Source organism: Microtus ochrogaster, linkage group LG4 (genome assembly GCF_000317375.1).
Source record: "Microtus ochrogaster isolate Prairie Vole_2 linkage group LG4, MicOch1.0, whole genome shotgun sequence".
Lineage (NCBI taxonomy): Eukaryota > Metazoa > Chordata > Mammalia > Rodentia > Cricetidae > Microtus > Microtus ochrogaster.
The window spans coordinates 22,000,172-22,020,724 of NC_022030.1; the positions used below are offsets into that span (position 1 = coordinate 22,000,172).

The window sequence follows — 20,553 nt, forward strand, 5'->3', positions numbered from 1 at the left end:
GCCGAGCCCGGGGAGGACACGGCCCTGCTCCGTTTGCTGGGGCTCCGCCGGGGCCTGCGCCGGCTCCGCCGTCTGTGGGCTGGTCCGCGCGTTCAGCGGGGCCGGGGTCGCGGCCGGGGCCGGGGCCCAAACCGTGGCTGCATGCCGGAGGAGGAGAGCAGTGACGGGGAATCCGAGGAGGAGGTGAGGCGGTCGGAGGCGTCTCTTGCGCCGGGTGGGGCGGAGGCCAGGGACTTGCAGGGCTCCGGATAGCTTCGAAGGTTGTTGTGGACAAGTGGGGTTCTCGGGGCGCTTGGAAATAAGCATGGAAGGAGGCAGGCTGCGTGGAGCTTTCGGGCGGTTAGGGCCTTTGAAAGTGGTCAGGGAAAACCTGATTGCAGCGAGACGCCTGGGCTCCAGGCAAGCCCTGCTGGTGTCCTGAGCTGATCTTTCGCGGTAGCAATGGCAGAGCAGAAGAGGAGTGAGTGAAGGGGCCACAGGGATTGCATGCTCGACCAGTGGTGGTTGACAGCAGCAGCGTGGCCTTAATGGACCAGGACTAGAGCCTCATGGGCTCTCACCTGCAGGCTGCCTTCTTGGGCCTCACAAGCCGCGACACATCCCTGGTTTCCCAGTGTCCCTGTTGCTCTTTGGTTATAAGATAGAGTGGTGGAGGATTCTTTGGGTACAGGTTGAAGAGTGCTAGAATGAGAGCTGAGTCTTGAGTCTGGGGTGAGTGCAGCTGGTGATTTGGCCCTCTGAGCCTTTTGGAGAAGGAGGAGTGTGTGGATGTGTGGATTATATTGCTTAGGAGAGCTAGTAGTCCTCTGAGGGCTCCAAGTGGCTTCTAATGTGATAAACCACCTGCTCCACCCCCCCCCCCCAGCATTCCCATTTAGGAATGCCCTGCATGGGTGTAGATGAAGGACTTGCTTCGTATTAAGTTGGAATTAGCCCTCAGTGTAATGCCTACTGCTTCTTTTGAGGAGAGAGACCCTCTAGTGTTCTGGGCCAGTGCCCCACCGAAGGCTGTGCTGGTATGGTTCAAAACTGCGTTGTGCCTTCATTTCCTCTGACCTGGCCTCAATCTGTTAAGTTTTTTTGGTAAATAAGCGGGAGTACATTGAGGTGGATGCTAAGTATTATATCCTCAGCACCTGAAATCCAGGTGGAACCAGGGCTTTGGCACTGACTGCTGTTTCTCCCCTTACCCCTGGTCCCCTAAATCAGGAATTTCAGGGTTTTCATTCAGATGAAGATGTGGCCCCCAGTTCCCTGCGCTCTGCGCTCCGGTCCCAGCGAGGTGAGTGATGGGGAAGCTCTACCTCTCTAGTCTGACGGGGATGGTCTTGCCCTTTGTGTCAGCTCTCTGGCCGTCACCTAGTTTCCACCAGTTCCTCAGTTTCCTGTGTTCAGAGTCCAAGCTAGCTGGGGCTTTGGGGGAACAGACAAGTAAAACTTAATACCTTGCCCTTCTGGGGTGTTTTTATCAAGTCCTCCGGGCCAGCTTGACCCAACTCGCCATAACTGTTTTCCTTTTAGGTCGAGCCCCTCGGGGTCGGGGCCGAAAACATAAGACGACCCCCCTTCCTCCTCCTCGCGCAGATGTGGCTCCTGGTCCCCCAAAGACCTCTTCTCGGAAACGGGGTGAGGAGGGCACCGAACGGATGGTGCAGGCACTGACTGAACTTCTCCGGCGGAGCCGGGCATGTGAGCCCTCTACTCCCCGTCGGTCTCGGGGCCGACCCCCAGGACGGCCAGCAGGCCCCTGTCGGAAAAAGCAGCAGGCAGTAGTGATAGCAGAGGCGGCTGTGACAATCCCTAACCCTGAGCCTCCACCTCCTGTGGCTCCAGTAAAGAACAGAACTGGCAGCTGGAAGTGCAAGGAGGGACCTGGTCCAGGACCTGGAACCCCCAAACGTGGAGGACAGCCTGGGAGAGGAGGCCGTGGAGGCAGGGGCCGAGGCCGAGGCGGACTTCCCCTTATGATCAAGTTTGTTTCAAAGGCTAAAAAAGTGAAGATGGGACAGTTGTCCCAGGGACTAGAATCAGGTCAGGGTCGTAGTCAACATGGAGAAAGCTGGCAGGATACCCCCCAAAGAAGAGATGAAGATGAACAGGAAGGGGACTCTTGTTGGAAGAAACCAGAGCAGAAACTGGAGGAGGAGGGAGAGGAGAAGGAAGAAAAGGAAGACAACACTGAGATCAAAGAAGAGGAGACTGAGACAGCCGTGACTGAGGAAGAAGTGATGCTGGTCAAGGAGAAGGAAGAGGCAAAGCTGCCATCACCACCCTTGACTCCTCCAGTCCCTTCACCACCGCCTCCTCTCCCACCCCCATCAGTATCTCCACCTCCAGCATCCCCTCTTCCACCCCCAGTTTCTCCTCTTCCCCCACCATCCCCTTCCCCACACCCAGCCTCAGAAAAACAAGAAGAGTCTCCTCCTCTTGTGGTGCCAGCTACATGCTCTAGGAAGAGGGGCCGGCCTCCCCTGACTCCTAGCCAACGGGCAGAGCGGGAAGCTGCTCGGTCAGTACCAGAGGGCATCTTTTCTCCCACTCCAACCCCCAGCACCACCACAGGAAGCCCTCCGGAAGACAGTCCTACTGTGGCCCCCAAAAGTACCACCTTCTTGAAGAATATACGGCAGTTTATTATGCCTGTGGTGAGTGCCCGTTCCTCCCGTGTTATCAAGACACCCCGGCGATTTATGGACGAAGACCCTCCCAAGCCTCCAAAGGTGGAGGTTTCTATTGCTCGACCTCCTGTTGCGACCTCCCCACTTGCTCCCCAGGAGCCAGTACCAATCCCCTCTCCACCTCGTGTCCCAACTCCCCCATCTACTCCAGTCCCACTCCCTGAGAAGAGACGGTCTATCCTAAGAGAGCCCACGTTTCGCTGGACTTCATTAACCCGGGAGCTGCCGCCGCCTCCCCCTGCTCCTCCACCAGCCTCATCACCACCAGCACCATCTCCACCACCCACCCCTGCCACTCCCTCCCGGAGGCCCCTACTCCTTCGGGCCCCCCAGTTTACCCCAAGTGAAGCCCACCTGAAGATCTATGAATCGGTGCTTACTCCTCCTCCTGGGGCTCTTGAAGCCCCTGAGCCAGAGCTGCCTCCTGCTGATGACTCTCCAGCTGAGCCTGAGCCTCGGGCAGTGGGGCGGACCAACCACCTTAGCTTGCCTCGATTTGTCCCTGTGGTCACCACTCCTGTTAAGGTCGAGGTGCCCCACAATGGGGCTCCAGCTCTGAGCAACGGGCAGCAGCTTCAGACTCAGCTCCAGCAGCCCCCACAGGCCTTGCAGACACAGCTCCTACCCCAGGCACCACCACCACAGCAACCGCAAGTACAGCCACAGGTACAGCTGCAGCCACCTCCATCACCGCAGCAGACACCACCACTGGAAAAGGCCCCTGGTGCAAGTCCAGGTCCGCTGCCGCTGTCTGGGGTGGAGGAAAAAATGTTTAGCCTCCTTAAGAGAGCTAAGGTGCAGCTATTCAAGATTGATCAGCAGCAACAGCAGAAAGTGGCAGCTTCAATGTCGGTGAGTGCAATGCTTTGAGCAGGCCCCTGCCTTCATGCAGCTGTCTCCCTAGCCAGTGTTTAGCAGGAACATTTGACCAGTTTCCCCTTCATTTCCACCTGTTTGTTCCCTTGCCCCATCCCTTCCCTCTCCTACTCCCCTGTTTTCACTGGTCCTCACTTTGCAGCCCCTAACCCTGTTGTTTCCCCAGCAGCCAAATCCTGTAGTGCAAATGGAGGAGGCTGTGGGGACTGTCAAACAGACCCCAGACAGAGGCTGTGTCAAGTCTGAAGATGAATCCATGGACGCTAAGAGAGATCGAGCCTCGGTATGCAGTGAGAGGAGGGTCTTCTGAAGAAGGCTGGCTACAGGATCCTAGGGAACAATGTCCCACACCTGTTCCTGGTTTTTCCTCTCCCAGGGCCCTGAGTCACCTGTGCAAGGCCCCAGAATCAAACATGTCTGCCGTCATGCTGCTGTGGCCTTGGGTCAGGCTCGGGCCATGGTGCCTGAAGATGTACCCCGCCTCAGTGCCCTCCCTCTCCGGGATCGGCAGGACCTCGCAGCTGAGGGTAGGGGACTTGTGTAGGGGGAGGCTAGACAACAAGGTTTGTGCATGAGCAAGAGCTCCAGGGAGCCGAGTAGAGGGCTTTGTTTGGGCTTAGGGGGCGAGTGGACAAACCCAGTTAGCTCCAGGTTACCTGGAGCCTGTCAGTGTGGGAAAGCATAGGGAAAACAGAAACGAGGTAGGATACCTAATGTTCTGTGGCTCTGTCTCCCCTCCATCTGTTACAATAGATACGTCATCAGCATCAGAGACTGAGAGTGTCCCATCCCGATCCCAACGGGAAAAGGTGGAATCCACAGGGCCTGCGGGAGACTTGGAGCCTACAGGGTCTGCAGGGGCCCTGACCCATACACCACGGCGGTCACTGCCATCTCACCATGGCAAGAAGATGAGAATGGCTCGTTGCGGGCATTGCCGGGGTTGCTTGCGTGTGCAAGACTGTGGCTCTTGTGTCAACTGCTTGGATAAACCTAAGTTTGGGGGCCCCAACACTAAGAAGCAGTGCTGTGTGTAAGTAGCTGGAGTGTGGCCTTCTGGTCCCATCTGGGGTTGTTAAGTCACTTGAGCCTCCTGCCCCAGCCTTTCTTCTGCCCAGTCAGAGCAGTGGGATTGGCATCCTTGTGGAGAGCTTCCTCTCTTCCCCCCAGACCACCAGTCCCCTACCCTGGTGACGTGCTGCTCCCCTCCCCAGATACCGGAAGTGTGACAAGATAGAGGCTCGGAAGATGGAGCGGCTAGCAAAAAAAGGTAATAAAGATTGAAGAGAAGAGCATTTATTCGTAAAACCTTAGTAGTGTGGCAGAGGCCACATTTTCTCTGTTCTCCGCCTTGCCTTTGCATTTGTCACGTGTCCTTCTCTACCAAAGCTTGCATCTCTCCTGCATTCCTTTTGTGCCACACTTTCCGGATTTCCTTTGTCCTGGTGCCCAAGTCCCTTGCTGAGTTCAAATCCTACCAAGTCCCCTGTTCCCACAGGCCGGACGATAGTGAAGACGCTGTTGCCCTGGGATTCCGATGAATCTCCCGAGGCCTCCCCTGGTCCTCCAGGCCCACGCCGGGGGGCGGGAGCTGGGGGGCCCCGGGAGGAGGTGGGGGCCACTCCCGGGCCCGAGGAGCAGGACTCCCTCCTACTGCAGCGCAAGTCAGCTCGACGCTGCGTCAAACAGCGACCCTCCTATGATGTCTTCGAGGACTCAGATGACTCAGATCCCGGGGGTCCCCCTGCTCCAAGACGTCGAACCCCCAGAGAACATGGTGCGTTCTCAGTTAGTTTGTCCTATGTCTCTTTTCCTTTTGGCCATTCTGGGGGTGAAATCCAGGACCTTCTGCCTTTTGTTTAGAAGGGACAAGACTCCTCAGTCTGTCCACAAGGGTAGCTGGGGATAAAGATAAAGTAGTTCTAGGGACGCACATACACAGTTGGTGTGAGGTGCTCACTAAGGGCCTAGTTGGAGGAAGTCCTGGATGTAGGTGCAGAGGGGTGGAGGGCCCAGCATGGGAAGGGTCAGCTGTCCTGTGTCCTGCCTAGAGCTGCCAGTGCTAGAACCTGAGGAGCAGAGCCGGCCCCGCAAACCCACCCTGCAGCCTGTGTTACAGCTCAAGGCCCGAAGGCGCCTGGACAAGGTCAGCACGGCCCGCTCCGAGAACCCCAAGCCCTGTGTGAGGCATGGCTCCTGCTCTCCAGGAGCTACCTGGCAAGTCAGGGTGATGGGCACACCTGAGTGTCACACCTGAGTGTCGTGGTGTGTCCTCACCAGAGGACAGGTCCTGAGGGATGAGGCAGGTCTTGCCTTTCTGGAAAGCCAAGTGGGATCTGGGCAAAAGGCAGGGTCTGGCAGGTTGGGGGAGGCCAGTGAGGAGAGGAGTCTACAGAGGGGTGGGATTGGCATCCTTTGACAACTCCATGTCCCTCCTTAGGATTCTTTAGCCCCTGGCTCCTTTGCCTCTTTCCCCAATGGCTGGACTGGAAAGCAGAAGTCCCCTGATGGTGTGCACCGGGTCCGAGTAGATTTTAAGGTACAGGGTTGAGGGCCAGTTGTAGAGCCTGTGGTGGGAGAAACTTCCTGATTGTATCAAGAGTAAACAGAGCTTTCAACATGGATCTGACTCGTGTTCCTGGCTGCTTTCCAATCCTGTGTCTTCTTCTATTACTCAGGAGGATTGTGACCTAGAGAACGTGTGGCTTATGGGCGGACTCAGTGTGCTTACTTCTGTGCCAGGGGGACCACCGATGGTGTGCCTTCTGTGTGCTAGCAAAGGCCTCCATGAGGTTGGTGCTTTGCCTTTTTTTTTTTTTTTTTTTAAAAAGATAATCTTGGCCTCCAAGTCTCCATTCACCCAGGGCTCGTCCTCTGGCTGTCCAGCCTCATTCTGTTCATCATTTCCTTATCCCTCCTAGTTGGTCTTTTGCCAAGTCTGCTGTGATCCTTTCCACCCCTTCTGTCTGGAGGAGGCTGAACGGCCCTTGCCCCAGCATCGAGATACCTGGTGTTGCCGGCGCTGCAAGTTCTGCCATGTCTGTGGGCGCAAAGGCCGTGGGTCCAAGGTGGGGCACTAGCAGCCTAGGGCAGATGGAGGCCTAGGGGGAGGGGTATCATTATACAGTATATTTTACCCTGCTTTTTCTTCCATTGTCCTCTAGCACCTCCTGGAATGTGAACGTTGCCGCCATGCTTACCACCCAGCCTGCCTAGGACCTAGCTACCCAACCCGGGCCACACGTAAACGGCGCCACTGGGTGAGAGATGAGCCCGTGTCCCTTGCTCTGGCATTCTGCTTGTTCCACCCTCAGATATAACCTAGCCAAAGCTCTCAAAAGATGTAAGGGCTGGGCTGGTCATCACTCTTGAGAATGTGACAGGTAGAATTGACTTTTAGGAGCTCATGAGTTCAGTATTCCTAGCCTCACAGGAAGGACCCTGAGATGCATTTCTGCCCCTCCCTTTCTCCTCCTCTTAGCATAATTTCCTGTACTGGTCCTTCATTTGTTTCCTTCCACCTCTCCTCATCTCACCTGTCAGTGCTGCAGCCTGCTGTCCAGCTGTCTTCTAACATCACCCTTCTCCCCAGATCTGTTCAGCCTGTGTGCGCTGTAAGAGCTGTGGGGCAACTCCAGGCAAGAACTGGGATGTCGAGTGGTCTGGAGATTACAGCCTCTGTCCCAGGTGCACCGAGCTCTATGAGAAAGGTGGGACCTGGCAGGAGAACGGGGGGCGTGGTTCTGGAATGGGCCAGGCTCTGGACTAGGGTCCTACTCAGTGGGCCTCCAGCAACGAAAGGAAGAAATTCTAGTAGCTTTCTAGCTTTTAGCTGTGGAAGTCCTCCAGTATACAGAATAATGAGCACATAGCAGAGCCACTCTGAGAAGTGCAAGTCCAGGGCGTGGGAATTCACCTAGTCACTAAGATTTCTCCTGGAAGAACCCAAGTTTCCACTGCACAGCTTGAAGACCAGTGCTTTCTTCATTTGTTCACCCAGATCATTTAGCAAAATTTTTCTTTTCTTTTTGAAAGGTATTGACTACAGAGAACACATACTGTCCACAGACAGCTTTTAGACTGAAGGATATAATGGAAGCAGCTTGTGTAGTTGTCAGAGATGTGCACAGCCTCTGCACCTGACTAGGGCCTGCTCCTGCCTGCTCTTGACTTTGACCTCTCACTTCCTCCCCCAGGGAACTACTGCCCAATTTGCACGCGCTGCTATGAAGACAATGACTATGAGAGCAAGATGATGCAGTGCGCACAGTGTGACCACTGGGTGCATGCCAAATGTGAGGGACTTTCAGGTGAGAAGAAGAGTGCTTAAGGGGCACAGGTTCAGCCCTTGGGGACCCTATTCCCACCCCAGGCCTGTAGGATGACAGGTACACTAACTGTCCTTGGGTCCAGGGGCCTCCCAAGAGCCCTTAAATCTTTGCAATCCATTGTCTCCTTTGTCATCGGCTATTTTAGATGAAGACTATGAGATCCTTTCTGGGCTGCCAGACTCGGTGCTGTACACATGTGGGCCATGTGCTGGGGCAACACAGCCCCGTTGGAGAGAGGCCCTGAGTGGGGCCCTGCAGGGAGGCCTGCGCCAGGTGCTCCAGGGCCTGTTGAGCTCGAAGATGGCAGGCCCATTGCTGCTGTGCACCCAGGTCTGGAGGACCCCAGAGGCAGTCGGGTGGGGTCGGGCTCAGGATCAGCCCTTCTGACTTTCTGAATTTGCAGTGTGGGCAGGATGGGAAGCAGCTCCACCCAGGACCCTGCGATTTGCAAGCTGTGGGACAGCGCTTTGAGGAAGGCCACTATAACTCTGTGGTGAGTGGGGCATGGGGAGGAGCAGCCGGCTGCTGTGAGAAGAGGGTAGAGACAGTCTGGGGTTGGAGTTTGGGGTCAGGGCCCAGACACTAAGAAACTCCCTTACAGCACAGCTTCATGGAAGACATGGTAGCCATCTTGATGAGGCACTCAGAAGAAGGAGAGACCCCAGAGCGCCGCGCGGGGAACCAGATGAAAGGACTCCTACTGAAGGTGAATGCTGGGATGGTGCCAGAGGGTAATTGGAGTGGCGGTAGAGGACAAAGAATGTCCCTTCAGACCCTGCCCCATCTGTTCTCATCCTGTTAACCCATTTTCCAGCTGCTAGAGTCTGCGTTCTGCTGGTTCGACGCCCATGACCCTAAGTACTGGCGACGGAGTACCCGGCTGCCAAAGTGAGCAAGACTGAGTAGCTGGTGGGGGATCAAGGAGTGAGGCCAAAAGCAAGGGCACTTGGGATTCCAGGGATAAGGCTTAGGATAAGGAGCAGGGTTCGGGTCAAGGCTAGAGAGGAGGGTGGTGGAGCCAGGGTAAGCTTTCCTCATTGCTTTAGACTAGCAAAAGTTTATGTGTTTATGTGTGTGATTAGCACTGTCTTTGCTTCTGCTTTTTTTTTTTCCAATTATTTTATGTGCATTGCCTGCTGTATGGCATGTCTGTTCATATGAGGGTGTCTGATCCCCTGGAACTAGAGTTACAGTTATAGGCTGCCATTTGGGTCCTGGTAATTGAACCTGGGTCCTCTGGAAGAGCAGCCAGTGCTGCTAACCACTGAATCATTTCTCCAGTCTCTGTTTCTACTTTTAGAAAGCATTTGGGGAAGCTCATGTTTTGGATAGTAGGCAGGTACTGATGGCCTAGTGGTCAGAGCCCAAGAGGCTGTGGGAGCCTAGACAAATAAGCCACTAGAGTCTGGGGATCAGGAGTCCTGCAAGGGTGACACATAAGTTGAGAAACAGTATTCCAGATGTTTAGGAACAGCACATCTAGCTAGCACAGAGGAGTGTAGCTTATTTGGGAGAAAAAAAGTCCAAGTGAGAATGGAAGAAAGGAGTCAATGGTGTGCTAAAGCTTATATTGTGGGTGGGCTCCAGTTGAATTACCTTTGTTGAACACATCCGATACTAACCCTGCCTTCACAGCGGAGTCCTCCCCAATGCCGTGTTGCCCCCTTCTTTGGACCATGTCTATGCCCAGTGGAGACAGCAAGAATCAGAGACCCCAGAATCTGGGCAACCTCCAGGGGATCCTTCAGCAGGTACTAGGATTTTTTTTGTTTGTTTGTTTTTTTGTTTTTGTTTTTCGAGACAGGGTTTCTCTGTGGTTTTGGAGCCTGTTCTGGAACTAGCTCTTGTAGACCAGGCTGGTCTCGAACTCACAGAGATCCGCCTGCCCCTGCCTCCCGAGTGCTGGGATTAAAGGCGTGCGCCACCACCGCCCGGCTCAGCAGGTACTAGGAAGCAGAGACTGGTACCTGATTGTTGGGCCATGCTCTAGATCCTGACTCCTAGGTTTACTTTCCCGCATCCTTCACAGCTTTCCAGAGCAAGGACCCTGCTGCTTTCTCGCACCTGGATGACCCCCGTCAGTGTGCACTCTGTCTCAAGTATGGGGATGCTGATTCCAAGGTAAAGGTTACTATACAAAGCTCTAGGTTTTGGGGCCTGGTCCTCGGAACCCCCATCTCCCTTAATGCCACTCCTCTTCTTCCCACAGGAGGCTGGGCGGCTTCTGTACATTGGGCAAAATGAGTGGACACATGTCAATTGTGCCATTTGGTCAGCTGAAGTGTTTGAAGAGAATGATGGCTCCCTTAAGAATGTCCATGCTGCGGTTGCACGAGGAAGGCAGATGGTAAGGGCATGGGCCCAGAAAGGTGGGCAGCTCATGGGGTCACAGGTGGGTCCTTCCTTCAGTGTAGAACTTACCCTTTATTACACGGTAATCTCTGGGACATGTCCTTCCATTCCACTACTGATCACTGATCCCTAGTACCCTTTTGTGGTGCTGGGAATTGAAATTAAGGCTTCACGTGTGCTAGGCAAGTGTTTTACCACTGAGCTATATTTTTAGCCCTCCCTCTTTTTTTTTTTTCGAGACAGGGTTTCTCTGTGGTTTTGGAGCCTGTCCTGGAACTAGCTCTTGTAGACCAAGCCCTCCCTCTTTTATTTATTTATTTATTTGGTTGGTTGTTTGGTTTTTGGAGACAGTGTCATGAGCCCTGGCTGCCCTAGTACTCTTATGTAGCCTAGTCGCGTTCCAAACGTATTCTTTCTGCTTCTGCTTGCTGAATGCTGGGATTGTAGGCATGTGCCCCTGGTCTGGCTCTCTCAGTGCCAGTTTGGTTGTCTCAAGACTCTGGCACTGGTGATTGACAATATTTTTTCTCTAGCTTGATCTAGGCCTGTATCCCAAGAGACAGGTATTAAACACCTGTTGACAGTACCGTTATAGGACACCTTCCATACAGTGCCATCTCCCTCTTACTAGGCAGTCTCTTTAACCCAGTCAAGTCAGCTTCAGAATCTTTTTTCAGCCTAGAGGCGATGGTATAAGCTTTAATCCCAGCACTCGGGAGGTAGAGGCAGAAGGATCTCTGTGAGTATGAGGCCAGCCTGGTTGGTCTACAGAGTAAGTTCTAGGACAGCCAAGGCTACACAGAGAAACCCTATCTGGAAAAACCAAAACCAAACAAACAAACCAAAAAAACCAGGACATTTCTCACTGTGTGTCCCTGGGCAGAGTCTCAGAGAAGAAGACTTCCCTTGGCGGGAGCTGTGTGATAACTAGTGTAAAGAAGGGGGCAAGTACCGATCAACAAGAGTTGGTGACTTTCCCCAGGGTCACTTCAGCTTTCGGAGGTTGTTTGGGTGTACACCTGGCCCTGGGGACAGCCGGGGAAGGCTGTGTAATGCTAGGCCAGCCAGGGCCTGTGCAAATTATCAGTGATGCTGAGCCACATAGTTTTCATCTCAGCAGTCCCTTCCTCCCCCAGCGCTGTGAGCTCTGCCTGAAGCCTGGAGCCACAGTGGGCTGCTGCCTGTCCTCCTGCCTCAGCAACTTCCACTTCATGTGTGCTCGGGCCAGCTACTGCATCTTCCAGGATGACAAGAAGGTTTTCTGCCAGAAACACACAGACCTCCTAGATGGCAAGGTGGGCCAGGATGCTGGAATCAGCTGCCCATTCCCCTATTGTCTTGTGTTTCCCTGTGGTCCTATAGGCCAAGCCCTTGAGTGCTGAGTCCCTGCCTTCAGAGCTTTTCCCTCTTACTTCTCTACCCTCTGCCAATTCAGCAACTCCCATTTGCTTTCTGCCTCCCAGGAGATCGTGACCCCTGATGGTTTTGATGTTCTCCGGCGGGTCTATGTGGACTTTGAGGGCATCAACTTCAAACGAAAGTTCTTGACTGGGCTTGAACCAGATGTCATCAATATACTCATTGGTAAGCCATTTGCTCTCTTACATACTGCTGCTGACCTCACCTGGCCCTACCCTATCTGACCTCTCCTTTGTACTATAGGCTCCATCAGAATCAACTCCCTGGGCACCCTGTCTGATCTCTCAGACTGTGAGGGTCGGCTCTTCCCCATTGGCTATCAGTGAGTACTCTAGGGCTGATGGGGGGAGGAGGACTTAAGGGCTGGATGTTGTTTCTAGGTTTCCCTTAACTGTTGTCCCCTTTGCTCCAGGTGCTCCCGCCTGTACTGGAGCACAGTGGATGCTCGGAGGCGCTGCTGGTATCGGTGCCGAATTCTAGAGTATCGCCCCTGGGGGCCAAGGGAGGAGCCGGTTCACCTGGAGGCAGCAGAGGAGAACCAGACCATTGTGCATAGCCCCACCCCTTCCTCAGGTAGCTTCACCCCATTCCCTAGATGGGACCCCTCAAAGAGGTTACCACCAACCCCATACCCTCCTTGCCTTAAACTTAAAGATAGCCAGGCGGTTGTGGTGCACGCCTTTAATCCCAGCACAGGAGGCAGAGGCAGGTGGATCTCTGTGAGTTCAAGGTCAGCCTGGTCTTCAGAGCGAGCACTGACTCCATAGCTACTGGGAAACACTGTCTTGAGAAACGAAAAAGAAAAAGACTTAAGGATGTCCTTATCTTCCCTTTCCTGGAATGACAGAAGCAATAGCAGCTGGCTTTGAAGCATACTATAGAGGCTGTGCCCAGCATTTTACAGGAAGTGAGGGAAGAGCACCAGACTACCAGCCATAGGGAATAGGAGTGGTCACAGCTGGTTTCCTAAGGGTTGTGTGCTCTTGCTAAGGGCACAGACTCTGCTGTACTATGTACAAGGGGAAGGCTTATCACTACAATAAGTGGTAAAGTCGGTTTGGGGTCCAGATGTGCTTATTTCCTGGCTGTGTGTACATGAGCCTACAGAGGCCAGAGGGGTGAGATCCCCTGGAGCTGGAGTGATTGTGAGCCATTTGGCATAGTCTCTGGGAAAGGAACTCTGGTCTCATGGAAGAGGAGCAAGTGCTCTTTAACTACTGAGTCGTCTCTACAGACTTTGAAGGGGCATGTATAGGGAAGTTTTGGTACTGAGTCTCCACCTCCCCTGAAACAGTTTCCTTGCCATTTCAGAGCCCCCCAATCATGATGACTTGCCAGATGCAGATTCCCTGATTCCTGGAGATCCTGTACACCACTCACCTATTCAGAATCTGGATCCCCCACTTCGGACAGATTCAAGCAGTGGCCCTCCTCCCACCCCCCGCTCCTTCTCAGGGGCTCGAATCAAAGTGCCCAACTACTCACCATCTCGGAGGCCCTTGGGTGGTGTCTCATTTGGTCCTCTGCCCTCCCCAGGTAAGCACATGGTGTCAAGAATGGCTAGAACAGCTGGGTGTTGGTGGTACTGTGTAATCTTTAATCCTCGCAGTCAGGCGGCAGAGGCTGGCGAATCTCTTGAGTTCGAGGCCATTCTGGTCTAGAGAACCCTGGTCAAGGACAGCCAGGGCTACACAGAGAAACCTTGTCTTGAAAAAAAAAAAAAAAAAGAATGAGTGAAGCTAGGAACAACTAGGAAATGTGGAACAGCTTGCTGATACTGACCTTTTCTTCCACAGGAAGTCCATCTTCCCTGACCCACCATATCCCTACCGTGGGAGACTCGGACTTTCCAGCTCCCCCCAGGCGATCTCGCCGTCCTAGCCCCCTGGCCACAAGGCCACCACCATCCCGGCGGACCTCCTCTCCTCTCAGAACTTCCCCTCAGCTCAGGGTGCCCCTGTCTACCTCAGTCACAGCCCTCACACCTACCTCAGGGGAGCTGGCTCCCCCTGACCTGGCCTCATCTCCTCTGCCACCCCCTGAAGACCTGGGCCCAGACTTTGAAGACATGGAGGTGGTGTCAGAACTAAGTGCTGCTGACCTGGACTTCGCAGCCAGCCTGCTGGGGACTGAGCCCTTCCAGGAAGAGATTGTGGCTGCTGGGGCTGTGGGGAGCAGCCAGGCAGGCCCAGGGGACAGCTCAGAGGAGGAGGCCAGCCCCACCACTCACTATGTTCACTTCCCTGTGACGGTGGTGTCTAGCCCTGCCCTGGCTCCCAGTTCCCTCACTGGAGCGCCCCGAATTGAGCAGCTGGATGGAGTGGATGATGGCACAGACAGTGAGGCGGAGGCTGTCCAGCAACCTCGGGGACAGGGGACTTCTCCTTCAGGACCAGGAGTGAGCCGAGGTGGAGTCCTCGGAGCAGCTGGGGACAGAGCCCGACCTCCTGAAGACTTGCCTTCAGAAATTGTGGACTTTGTGTTAAAGAACCTAGGGGGTCCTGGGGAGGGGGCTGCTGGTCCCAGAGAGGAATCTCTCCCTTCAGCACCTCCCTTGGCTAATGGCAGCCAGCCCCCACAAGGCTTGCCTGCTAGCCCAGCTGACCCCACCCGGACATTTGCCTGGCTCCCTGGGGCTCCAGGGGTCCGAGTGTTGAGTCTGGGTCCTGCTCCAGAACCCCCTAAACCTGCTACATCCAAGATCATCCTTGTCAACAAGCTAGGACAAGTATTTGTGAAGATGGCTGGGGAGGGTGATCCTGTTGCACCCCCAGTAAAGCAGCCACCTCTTCCCCCTATAATTCCCCCAACGGCTCCCACCTCCTGGACTCTGCCCCCAGGACCTCTGCTCAGTGTGTTACCTGTAGTAGGGGTAGGAGTGGTCCGGCCTGCCCCACCCCCACCCCCACCCCCACTAACACTGGTGTTCAGCAGTGGGCCCCCCAGCCCACCACGCCAGGCCATCCGTGTCAAGAGGGTATCCACCTTCTCTGGCCGATCCCCTCCAGTACCTCCCCCAAACAAAACTCCCCGGCTAGATGAAGATGGAGAATCCTTGGAGGATACCCACCAAGTGCCAGGGATCAGTGGCGGTGGGTAAGTATGGGTCTCAGGCTGGTGCTGCAGGCAGTGGAGGTGGACAGGAGAAAGCAGTTGAGCCTCTGTGCTTCCTTCCAGGTCCAGCCGCGTGCGGATGAAGACACCTACAGTTCGTGGGGTTCTGGACTTAAACAATCCTGGGGAACCTCCTGAAGAAGAAAGTCCTGGGTGAGTGACCAGGTCCCTTCTCTGGAGAATCTGGTCCTCCTCCTCCCCAATAATTTTTGCCTCCTGACAGGTCTCTCTTCACAGGCCCCTTCAGGACCGGTGCCCTTTGCTGCCACTTCCTGAAGGTCCTGCCCGGGCCACTGATGGTCCATCAGACCTACTCTTTGAGTCCCAGTGGCATCACTATTCAGGTAGAGACCACCTTTCCCCCTCATTGCCTCCTTGTGCTTGACCCAGTGGTGACTGACAGAACCTGAATTGGTTACTTTCAAAAACTCAGTGCACGCCGGGCGGTGGTGGTGCACTTTAATCCTAGCACTCAGGAGGCAGAGGCAGGCAGATCTCTGAGTTCGAGGCCAGCCTGGTCTACAAACAAGAGCTAGTTCCAGGACAGCTAGGACTGTTACACAGGGAAACCCTGCCTTAAAAAACAACAAACAAACAAACAAAAAAAACTCAGTCCAGACCAGGGGCTGAGGTCTTGGGCTCTTTCTCTCAACAGCAGAAACAGACAAAACCCACACACACTCTGTGGGTGTAAGCCCAAAGTTAGGTGCTAGGGTTACACAGATACTCACAGGGAGCTCCTAGCCTTGTCATAGAAACAGAAGTGTTAGCAATCAGGTTTACTGACTGGGCAGTAGTGGTGCACACTTTTAATCCCAGCACTCAGATGGCAGAAGCAGACAGAGCTTGAAGTTCAAGGCTAGCTTGGTCTACATAGCAAGTTCTAGGACAGCCAGGGCTACACAAAGAAACCCTGTCTCAAACAACAGCAAAGAACAAGAAAAGAAATGAGGTTTAGTGATCTCTTGCTTGTAATGCCAGCAGTGCTGGGCTGAGCCAGATTTGATTCCGATCCGGCAATAGACTGGGCCACATAGTGGGACCCTCTCTCACAACAAAAAGAAGGAAAACAACTTTGTGTACAGACTCAAGTGGTAGGGCTTTGTGCAGCTGTGGTGTAGGGGCACATCTAATGTTGGTATCAAAGTTAGTGCTCAGTAAAGCGAAAAAGTCAGGGATCATCCAGAACCCAAGTGAGAAGAGTAGGCACAGTAGGAAGATCAGAAGAATCTGGTGTTCCAGGAGCCAGGGATGGAGTTGTTAGCAGTTCATTTACCACAGTGAGCCACCAGGCCAGGCCTGTGAATCCTGGATTGGCAGAGTGCATGAGCAGGTGGCATGGAGTGGGTCGGATGTTGAAGATAGTGGTTGGTGAGAAGCCAGAGCAGCACCTAGGCAGCTGGCCAAGAAGTTGAGCTAAGCATCAGGAGGAGGTAGGGCATCAGGTCAAAGAGCTTGGGGCTATGAGGACTGCAGCTTCAAAGCTGATGGGAGCGGGAAGGGTAGTGGTTGAGGGAAAGACTGAGAGAATGATGGTGAGCTTTGAGTGGGTGACTGCTGGGGTAGGAGGACAATCTAGCAGGTCTCCCTGCAGTTTGGATCATAGGTGGGTGTTCGAGTGGTTCTTGTTAAGACTTGGGGAGACTGGAAGTGGTTTTCTGATGGTCTCTGGAGTCACTTGTTAGAACAGCCAAGTAAGCTGGTGGGCAAGCTGGGTTTGTAGTGACCCAGTCCTATCCAGGTGTTGTGGTTCTCATTCTCAGTACATAGAGCTAGCCTCGGATCACCAAATTAGAGCCACGTGGACGAAGGCTGCCTAACTGAGAGCTTTCAGTCTGGCATAAGGGTGTGATAGTGATGATGTTGGGCACATTGCTGTTCTTGGGGACCCAGATGTGTCCATTCTGCAGCTCAGGGACTCTGCATGGTAGATAAGCAGTGTGAGAAAGAATAAGGGGGAAGGGCTCTGTGGCTGTTCTTTGATTATTCAGGGAACAGCAGATAGAGGGGGAAGGAGTTGGTAATGGAAGGCCTTGAAGGCCTGGAGACATCTGACTTCTCTAACAAGCAGTCAGGGTTGTCTGACCAGACTTGGACAAGGTGCAAGACTGTTTGATTGACTGGGCATGTGGGTCTTGCTCCTGTGTCATGTTCCACTCCTGCTTTTGTGCCCCGCCCCTGCCCTGGATAAAGCGGTTGGCTGTGTTGTACACTGCAGTTGCTGGCAGCAGCGTTTGCTCTCTAACTTCCCTCCTTGAAACACTTCCTTCTCTAGCTTCCGGGACCCCACATTTTCTTCTCACCTCTGGTCATGCCTCATTTCAGCCTTCAATTTCTATGTCCCAGGGTCTGGGCCTTGGTTTGTGTGGCTCCCCCAATCTGCTTTCTGGGGGGACTTCAAGGCTCTTAATCCTATCTGTGTTCTGATAGCTACCACATTACTTTCTATAGCCTAGGCCTAGTCCCTGAACTCGTGTGCCTGCGTTCTCTTTTCTGCTGACTTGCCATCTCCACTATCAAGTAGCAGGGGATATTTTCCGAGAGAGCTCTAAGTTAACATGTCCCAGTCTTTGACTTTGACCCAAGGCGTTCCTTATCCTCACCATGACAGTTGATGGCAATCTTAGCTTTACTGTTCAAGCCCCAGACCTCAGGGTTGCCCTTAACCATTCCGATGTCACAATTAATGCTTGCTACATCTAGAGTCCTGTTTGCTTTATCTTTATCATTTGTGACTGGTCCCAGCTACTCTGAGTTTGAGGCAAGAAGATCCAGGAGTTCAAGGCCAACCTGGACAATGTATACTAAGTTCAGACAATCCCTAAGAAGTTCCTTAAATAATTTATAACAATGGTTCTCAGCTGCAACCCTTTAATACAATTCCTCATGTTGTGGTGACCCCCAACCAGAAAATTACTTCATTGCTACTTCATAACTGTATTTTGCTACTGTTGTGAATCATAATGTAAATATCTGATATGTGACTCCAAAAGAGTCATGATCCACAGGTTATAATATAGAGTGTACTTGAATGTATGTGTCCAAGCCTATACATTTTAATATCTATAAATATTTAGTATATATTGAGCTGGGTATGTAGATTGGTGATAAAATGTTTACCTCACACACTCAAGACTCTAGGTTCAATTTCTAGTGTTCCCGCCATTATTTATTTCATGTAAGTAATTCTCCAATATCTATAAAATGTTTCAGAAGCAGAATAATCATAGGCATATGGGTGTGAATGTTGGGTTGGCTTTCTATGAGCCTGCAGAGCCTTTATGCTTCAGTGAAACAGCTCTATGATGGAAAAGTTTTTCCAGGCCCCTTAGAACATCCAAATCAATGCCACAGGACTCTCTTAGGTAGTTGAAGCAGGATGAAGGCCATCTGTCTCCTAAATCTGTCTGTTTGTGCCCAGAGGTGCAAGAGATTAGTGTCAATTGGGAATCAGGGGCACTGGATCTTTTTTGAGACAAGACTTCTTTCTATGTAGCACTGGCTGTCCTGGAACTCACGCTGTAGACCATGCTGGCCTCAGATTCAGAGATCTACCCCTACCTCTGCCCCATAAGTTCTGTGATCAAATATGTCTGCTGCTTCCCTGGCAGAGTGCTAGCGTTTGAGTCCAGGAAGGTGATCCTCTCCTATTCTTACCTTCCCCGTGGAAGCAGGTGAGGCCTCAAGCTCTGAGGAAGAACCTCCATCCCCAGAGGACAAAGAAAACCAGGTTCCAAAACGAGCTGGTCCGCACCTGCGCTTTGAGATCAGCAGCGATGATGGCTTCAGTGTGGAGGCAGAGAGCTTGGAGGGTGAGTTGGGGGTAGCAGTAGCAGAGGAGGAAAGTGTTCAGACCCCATTCTGATTACTCTGGCCCCTCATTCCAGGAGCATGGAGAACTTTGATTGAGAAAGTGCAAGAGGCTCGAGGGCATGCACGACTCAGGCATCTCTCCTTCAGTGGTAAGAGGTATCCCCAGGAATGCTGGGAGCAAGGGCAAGGTGGGCCCTCCGTGTGATTGTTCTGTCCTCCTCCTTGTTCTCAGGAATGAGTGGAGCACGGCTTCTGGGCATCCACCACGATGCTGTCATCTTCCTGGCAGAGCAGCTGCCTGGGGCCCAGCACTGCCAGCATTATAAGTTCCGCTACCACCAGCAGGGAGAGGGTCAGGAGGAGCCCCCCCTGAATCCTCATGGGGCTGCCCGAGCTGAGGTCTATCTCCGGTGAGTAGTTGGGAATTAAGTCTAGAAAGATGAAACTGAGACAGTAGGCCACTGAAGAGTAATCTGTAGACTTAATGTCAGAAGAATGGACCCCCACCCACCTCCTCTATGCTGTCTTCAGCCCTATAGTCCTTGGCGATACTGGCCCAGATCAAAAATGGCTAGGCAGCATCTCTTTGAAGGCACGACTGTGACCGTCCTACCTTCCTCCTGCTTTCAGGAAGTGTACCTTTGACATGTTCAACTTCCTGGCTTCCCAACATCGGGTGCTCCCTGAAGGGGCCACCTGCGATGAAGAAGAGGATGAGGTGCAGCTTCGGTCCACCAGGTGTGCAGAGCAAGGGAGTACTGGGCCTGGTCTGAAAGGGTCCTAAAGAGGGTGCTGTTCCTGGATATCAACTTATGTGGTATTGCTCTACCCTATCAGACGTGCCACCAGCCTGGAGCTTCCCATGGCCATGCGCTTTCGCCATCTCAAAAAGACATCCAAAGAGGCTGTGGGTGTCTACAGGTTAGTGGGGTTGGGGGGAGGGTGCCCCTTGGGTGGATGGATAGATGCCATGATGGGGAGCTGCCTGGTGTCTGTCCCTCTGCCCCCTGATTTTCCATGGCACATCCTACCCTGTAGATCAGCTATCCATGGACGAGGCCTGTTCTGTAAACGCAACATCGATGCTGGTGAGATGGTCATTGAGTATTCTGGCATTGTCATTCGCTCTGTGCTGACTGACAAGCGAGAGAAGTTCTATGATGGAAAGGTAAGTGCCATAAGGGTATGAGGGAAGAGAGTGTTGGCTGACCTGCAGGTGCAGAAAGCGAATTCCTTTGTTCCATCTCTGTAGGGTATTGGGTGCTACATGTTCCGCATGGATGACTTTGATGTGGTAGATGCCACCATGCACGGCAATGCTGCCCGCTTCATCAACCACTCATGTGAGCCCAACTGCTTCTCTCGTGTCATCCATGTGGAAGGCCAGAAACACATTGTCATCTTTGCCCTGCGCCGCATCCTGCGAGGTGAGGAACTCACCTATGACTACAAGTTTCCCATCGAGGATGCCAGCAACAAGCTGCCCTGCAACTGTGGCGCCAAGCGCTGCCGTCGCTTCCTTAACTGAGGCCGTTGCTGCCCCAGATTCCTTATGTGCCCGCTGCCATCTCACCCTGGCCTGTGGCTCCCTAGTCTCTCAGTGTCTCACTCCTACCCTCCTGTTCATGGTGGATGTGGGCATGTAGCGGGCAGGAGCCCTGCCTCCAGCCCACCTAGCCATCGTCTCTTTTCCTGCCCTGGGAACCCAGGATGTAGATATTGTACAAAGGTTTCTAAATCCCTTCTTTTCTATGCACTTTTTTATTTAAGAGGTTGGGGTCCCAGGTGGGAATTCCCCCCCTCAATAAAGTCTGTCAATGTTTGGAGAGGTGGTCTTTCCCTGATTTTATTGTTGTGGTTGTTGTGTGTGCATGTGTTGTCTCATGCCCATAGACGTCAGAGGACTGTTCAGAGACCTAGTTCAGGTCCTCAAGCTTGTGTGGTAAGCCATTTTATCCACTGAGCCATCT

At 53.3% G+C, this 20,553-nt stretch overlaps 2 protein-coding genes across 2 annotated transcripts in view; one reads left to right on the forward strand and one right to left on the reverse strand.

The window, feature by feature from the left end:
- Positions 1–20,409, forward strand: part of Kmt2b (lysine methyltransferase 2B) — a 21,537-nt gene extending 1,128 nt beyond the window's left edge. Inside the window, exons 3-39 of the mRNA XM_026786221.1 lie at positions 7–183; positions 1,210–1,282; positions 1,522–3,530; positions 3,721–3,837; positions 3,931–4,081; positions 4,308–4,587; positions 4,769–4,824; positions 5,053–5,331; positions 5,606–5,700; positions 5,995–6,093; positions 6,233–6,346; positions 6,476–6,622; positions 6,719–6,814; positions 7,147–7,264; positions 7,751–7,864; positions 8,031–8,215; positions 8,289–8,378; positions 8,487–8,591; positions 8,700–8,773; positions 9,521–9,636; positions 9,915–10,006; positions 10,095–10,232; positions 11,374–11,532; positions 11,701–11,821; positions 11,900–11,978; positions 12,069–12,229; positions 12,968–13,192; positions 13,453–14,752; positions 14,834–14,923; positions 15,008–15,114; positions 18,445–18,582; positions 18,658–18,732; positions 18,816–18,993; positions 19,214–19,321; positions 19,421–19,504; positions 19,622–19,751; positions 19,836–20,409. Of these exons, the coding sequence (XP_026642022.1) occupies positions 7–183; positions 1,210–1,282; positions 1,522–3,530; positions 3,721–3,837; positions 3,931–4,081; positions 4,308–4,587; positions 4,769–4,824; positions 5,053–5,331; positions 5,606–5,700; positions 5,995–6,093; positions 6,233–6,346; positions 6,476–6,622; positions 6,719–6,814; positions 7,147–7,264; positions 7,751–7,864; positions 8,031–8,215; positions 8,289–8,378; positions 8,487–8,591; positions 8,700–8,773; positions 9,521–9,636; positions 9,915–10,006; positions 10,095–10,232; positions 11,374–11,532; positions 11,701–11,821; positions 11,900–11,978; positions 12,069–12,229; positions 12,968–13,192; positions 13,453–14,752; positions 14,834–14,923; positions 15,008–15,114; positions 18,445–18,582; positions 18,658–18,732; positions 18,816–18,993; positions 19,214–19,321; positions 19,421–19,504; positions 19,622–19,751; positions 19,836–20,111 (7,956 nt within the window). The 3' untranslated portion in view covers positions 20,112–20,409. The remainder of the gene's footprint in view (positions 1–6; positions 184–1,209; positions 1,283–1,521; positions 3,531–3,720; positions 3,838–3,930; positions 4,082–4,307; positions 4,588–4,768; positions 4,825–5,052; positions 5,332–5,605; positions 5,701–5,994; positions 6,094–6,232; positions 6,347–6,475; positions 6,623–6,718; positions 6,815–7,146; positions 7,265–7,750; positions 7,865–8,030; positions 8,216–8,288; positions 8,379–8,486; positions 8,592–8,699; positions 8,774–9,520; positions 9,637–9,914; positions 10,007–10,094; positions 10,233–11,373; positions 11,533–11,700; positions 11,822–11,899; positions 11,979–12,068; positions 12,230–12,967; positions 13,193–13,452; positions 14,753–14,833; positions 14,924–15,007; positions 15,115–18,444; positions 18,583–18,657; positions 18,733–18,815; positions 18,994–19,213; positions 19,322–19,420; positions 19,505–19,621; positions 19,752–19,835) is intronic.
- LOC113457658 (zinc finger protein 420-like) overlaps positions 1–20,553 on the reverse strand; it is a 1,205,902-nt gene that overhangs the window by 784,938 nt on the left and 400,411 nt on the right. The gene's annotated exons all lie outside the window — the stretch shown is intronic.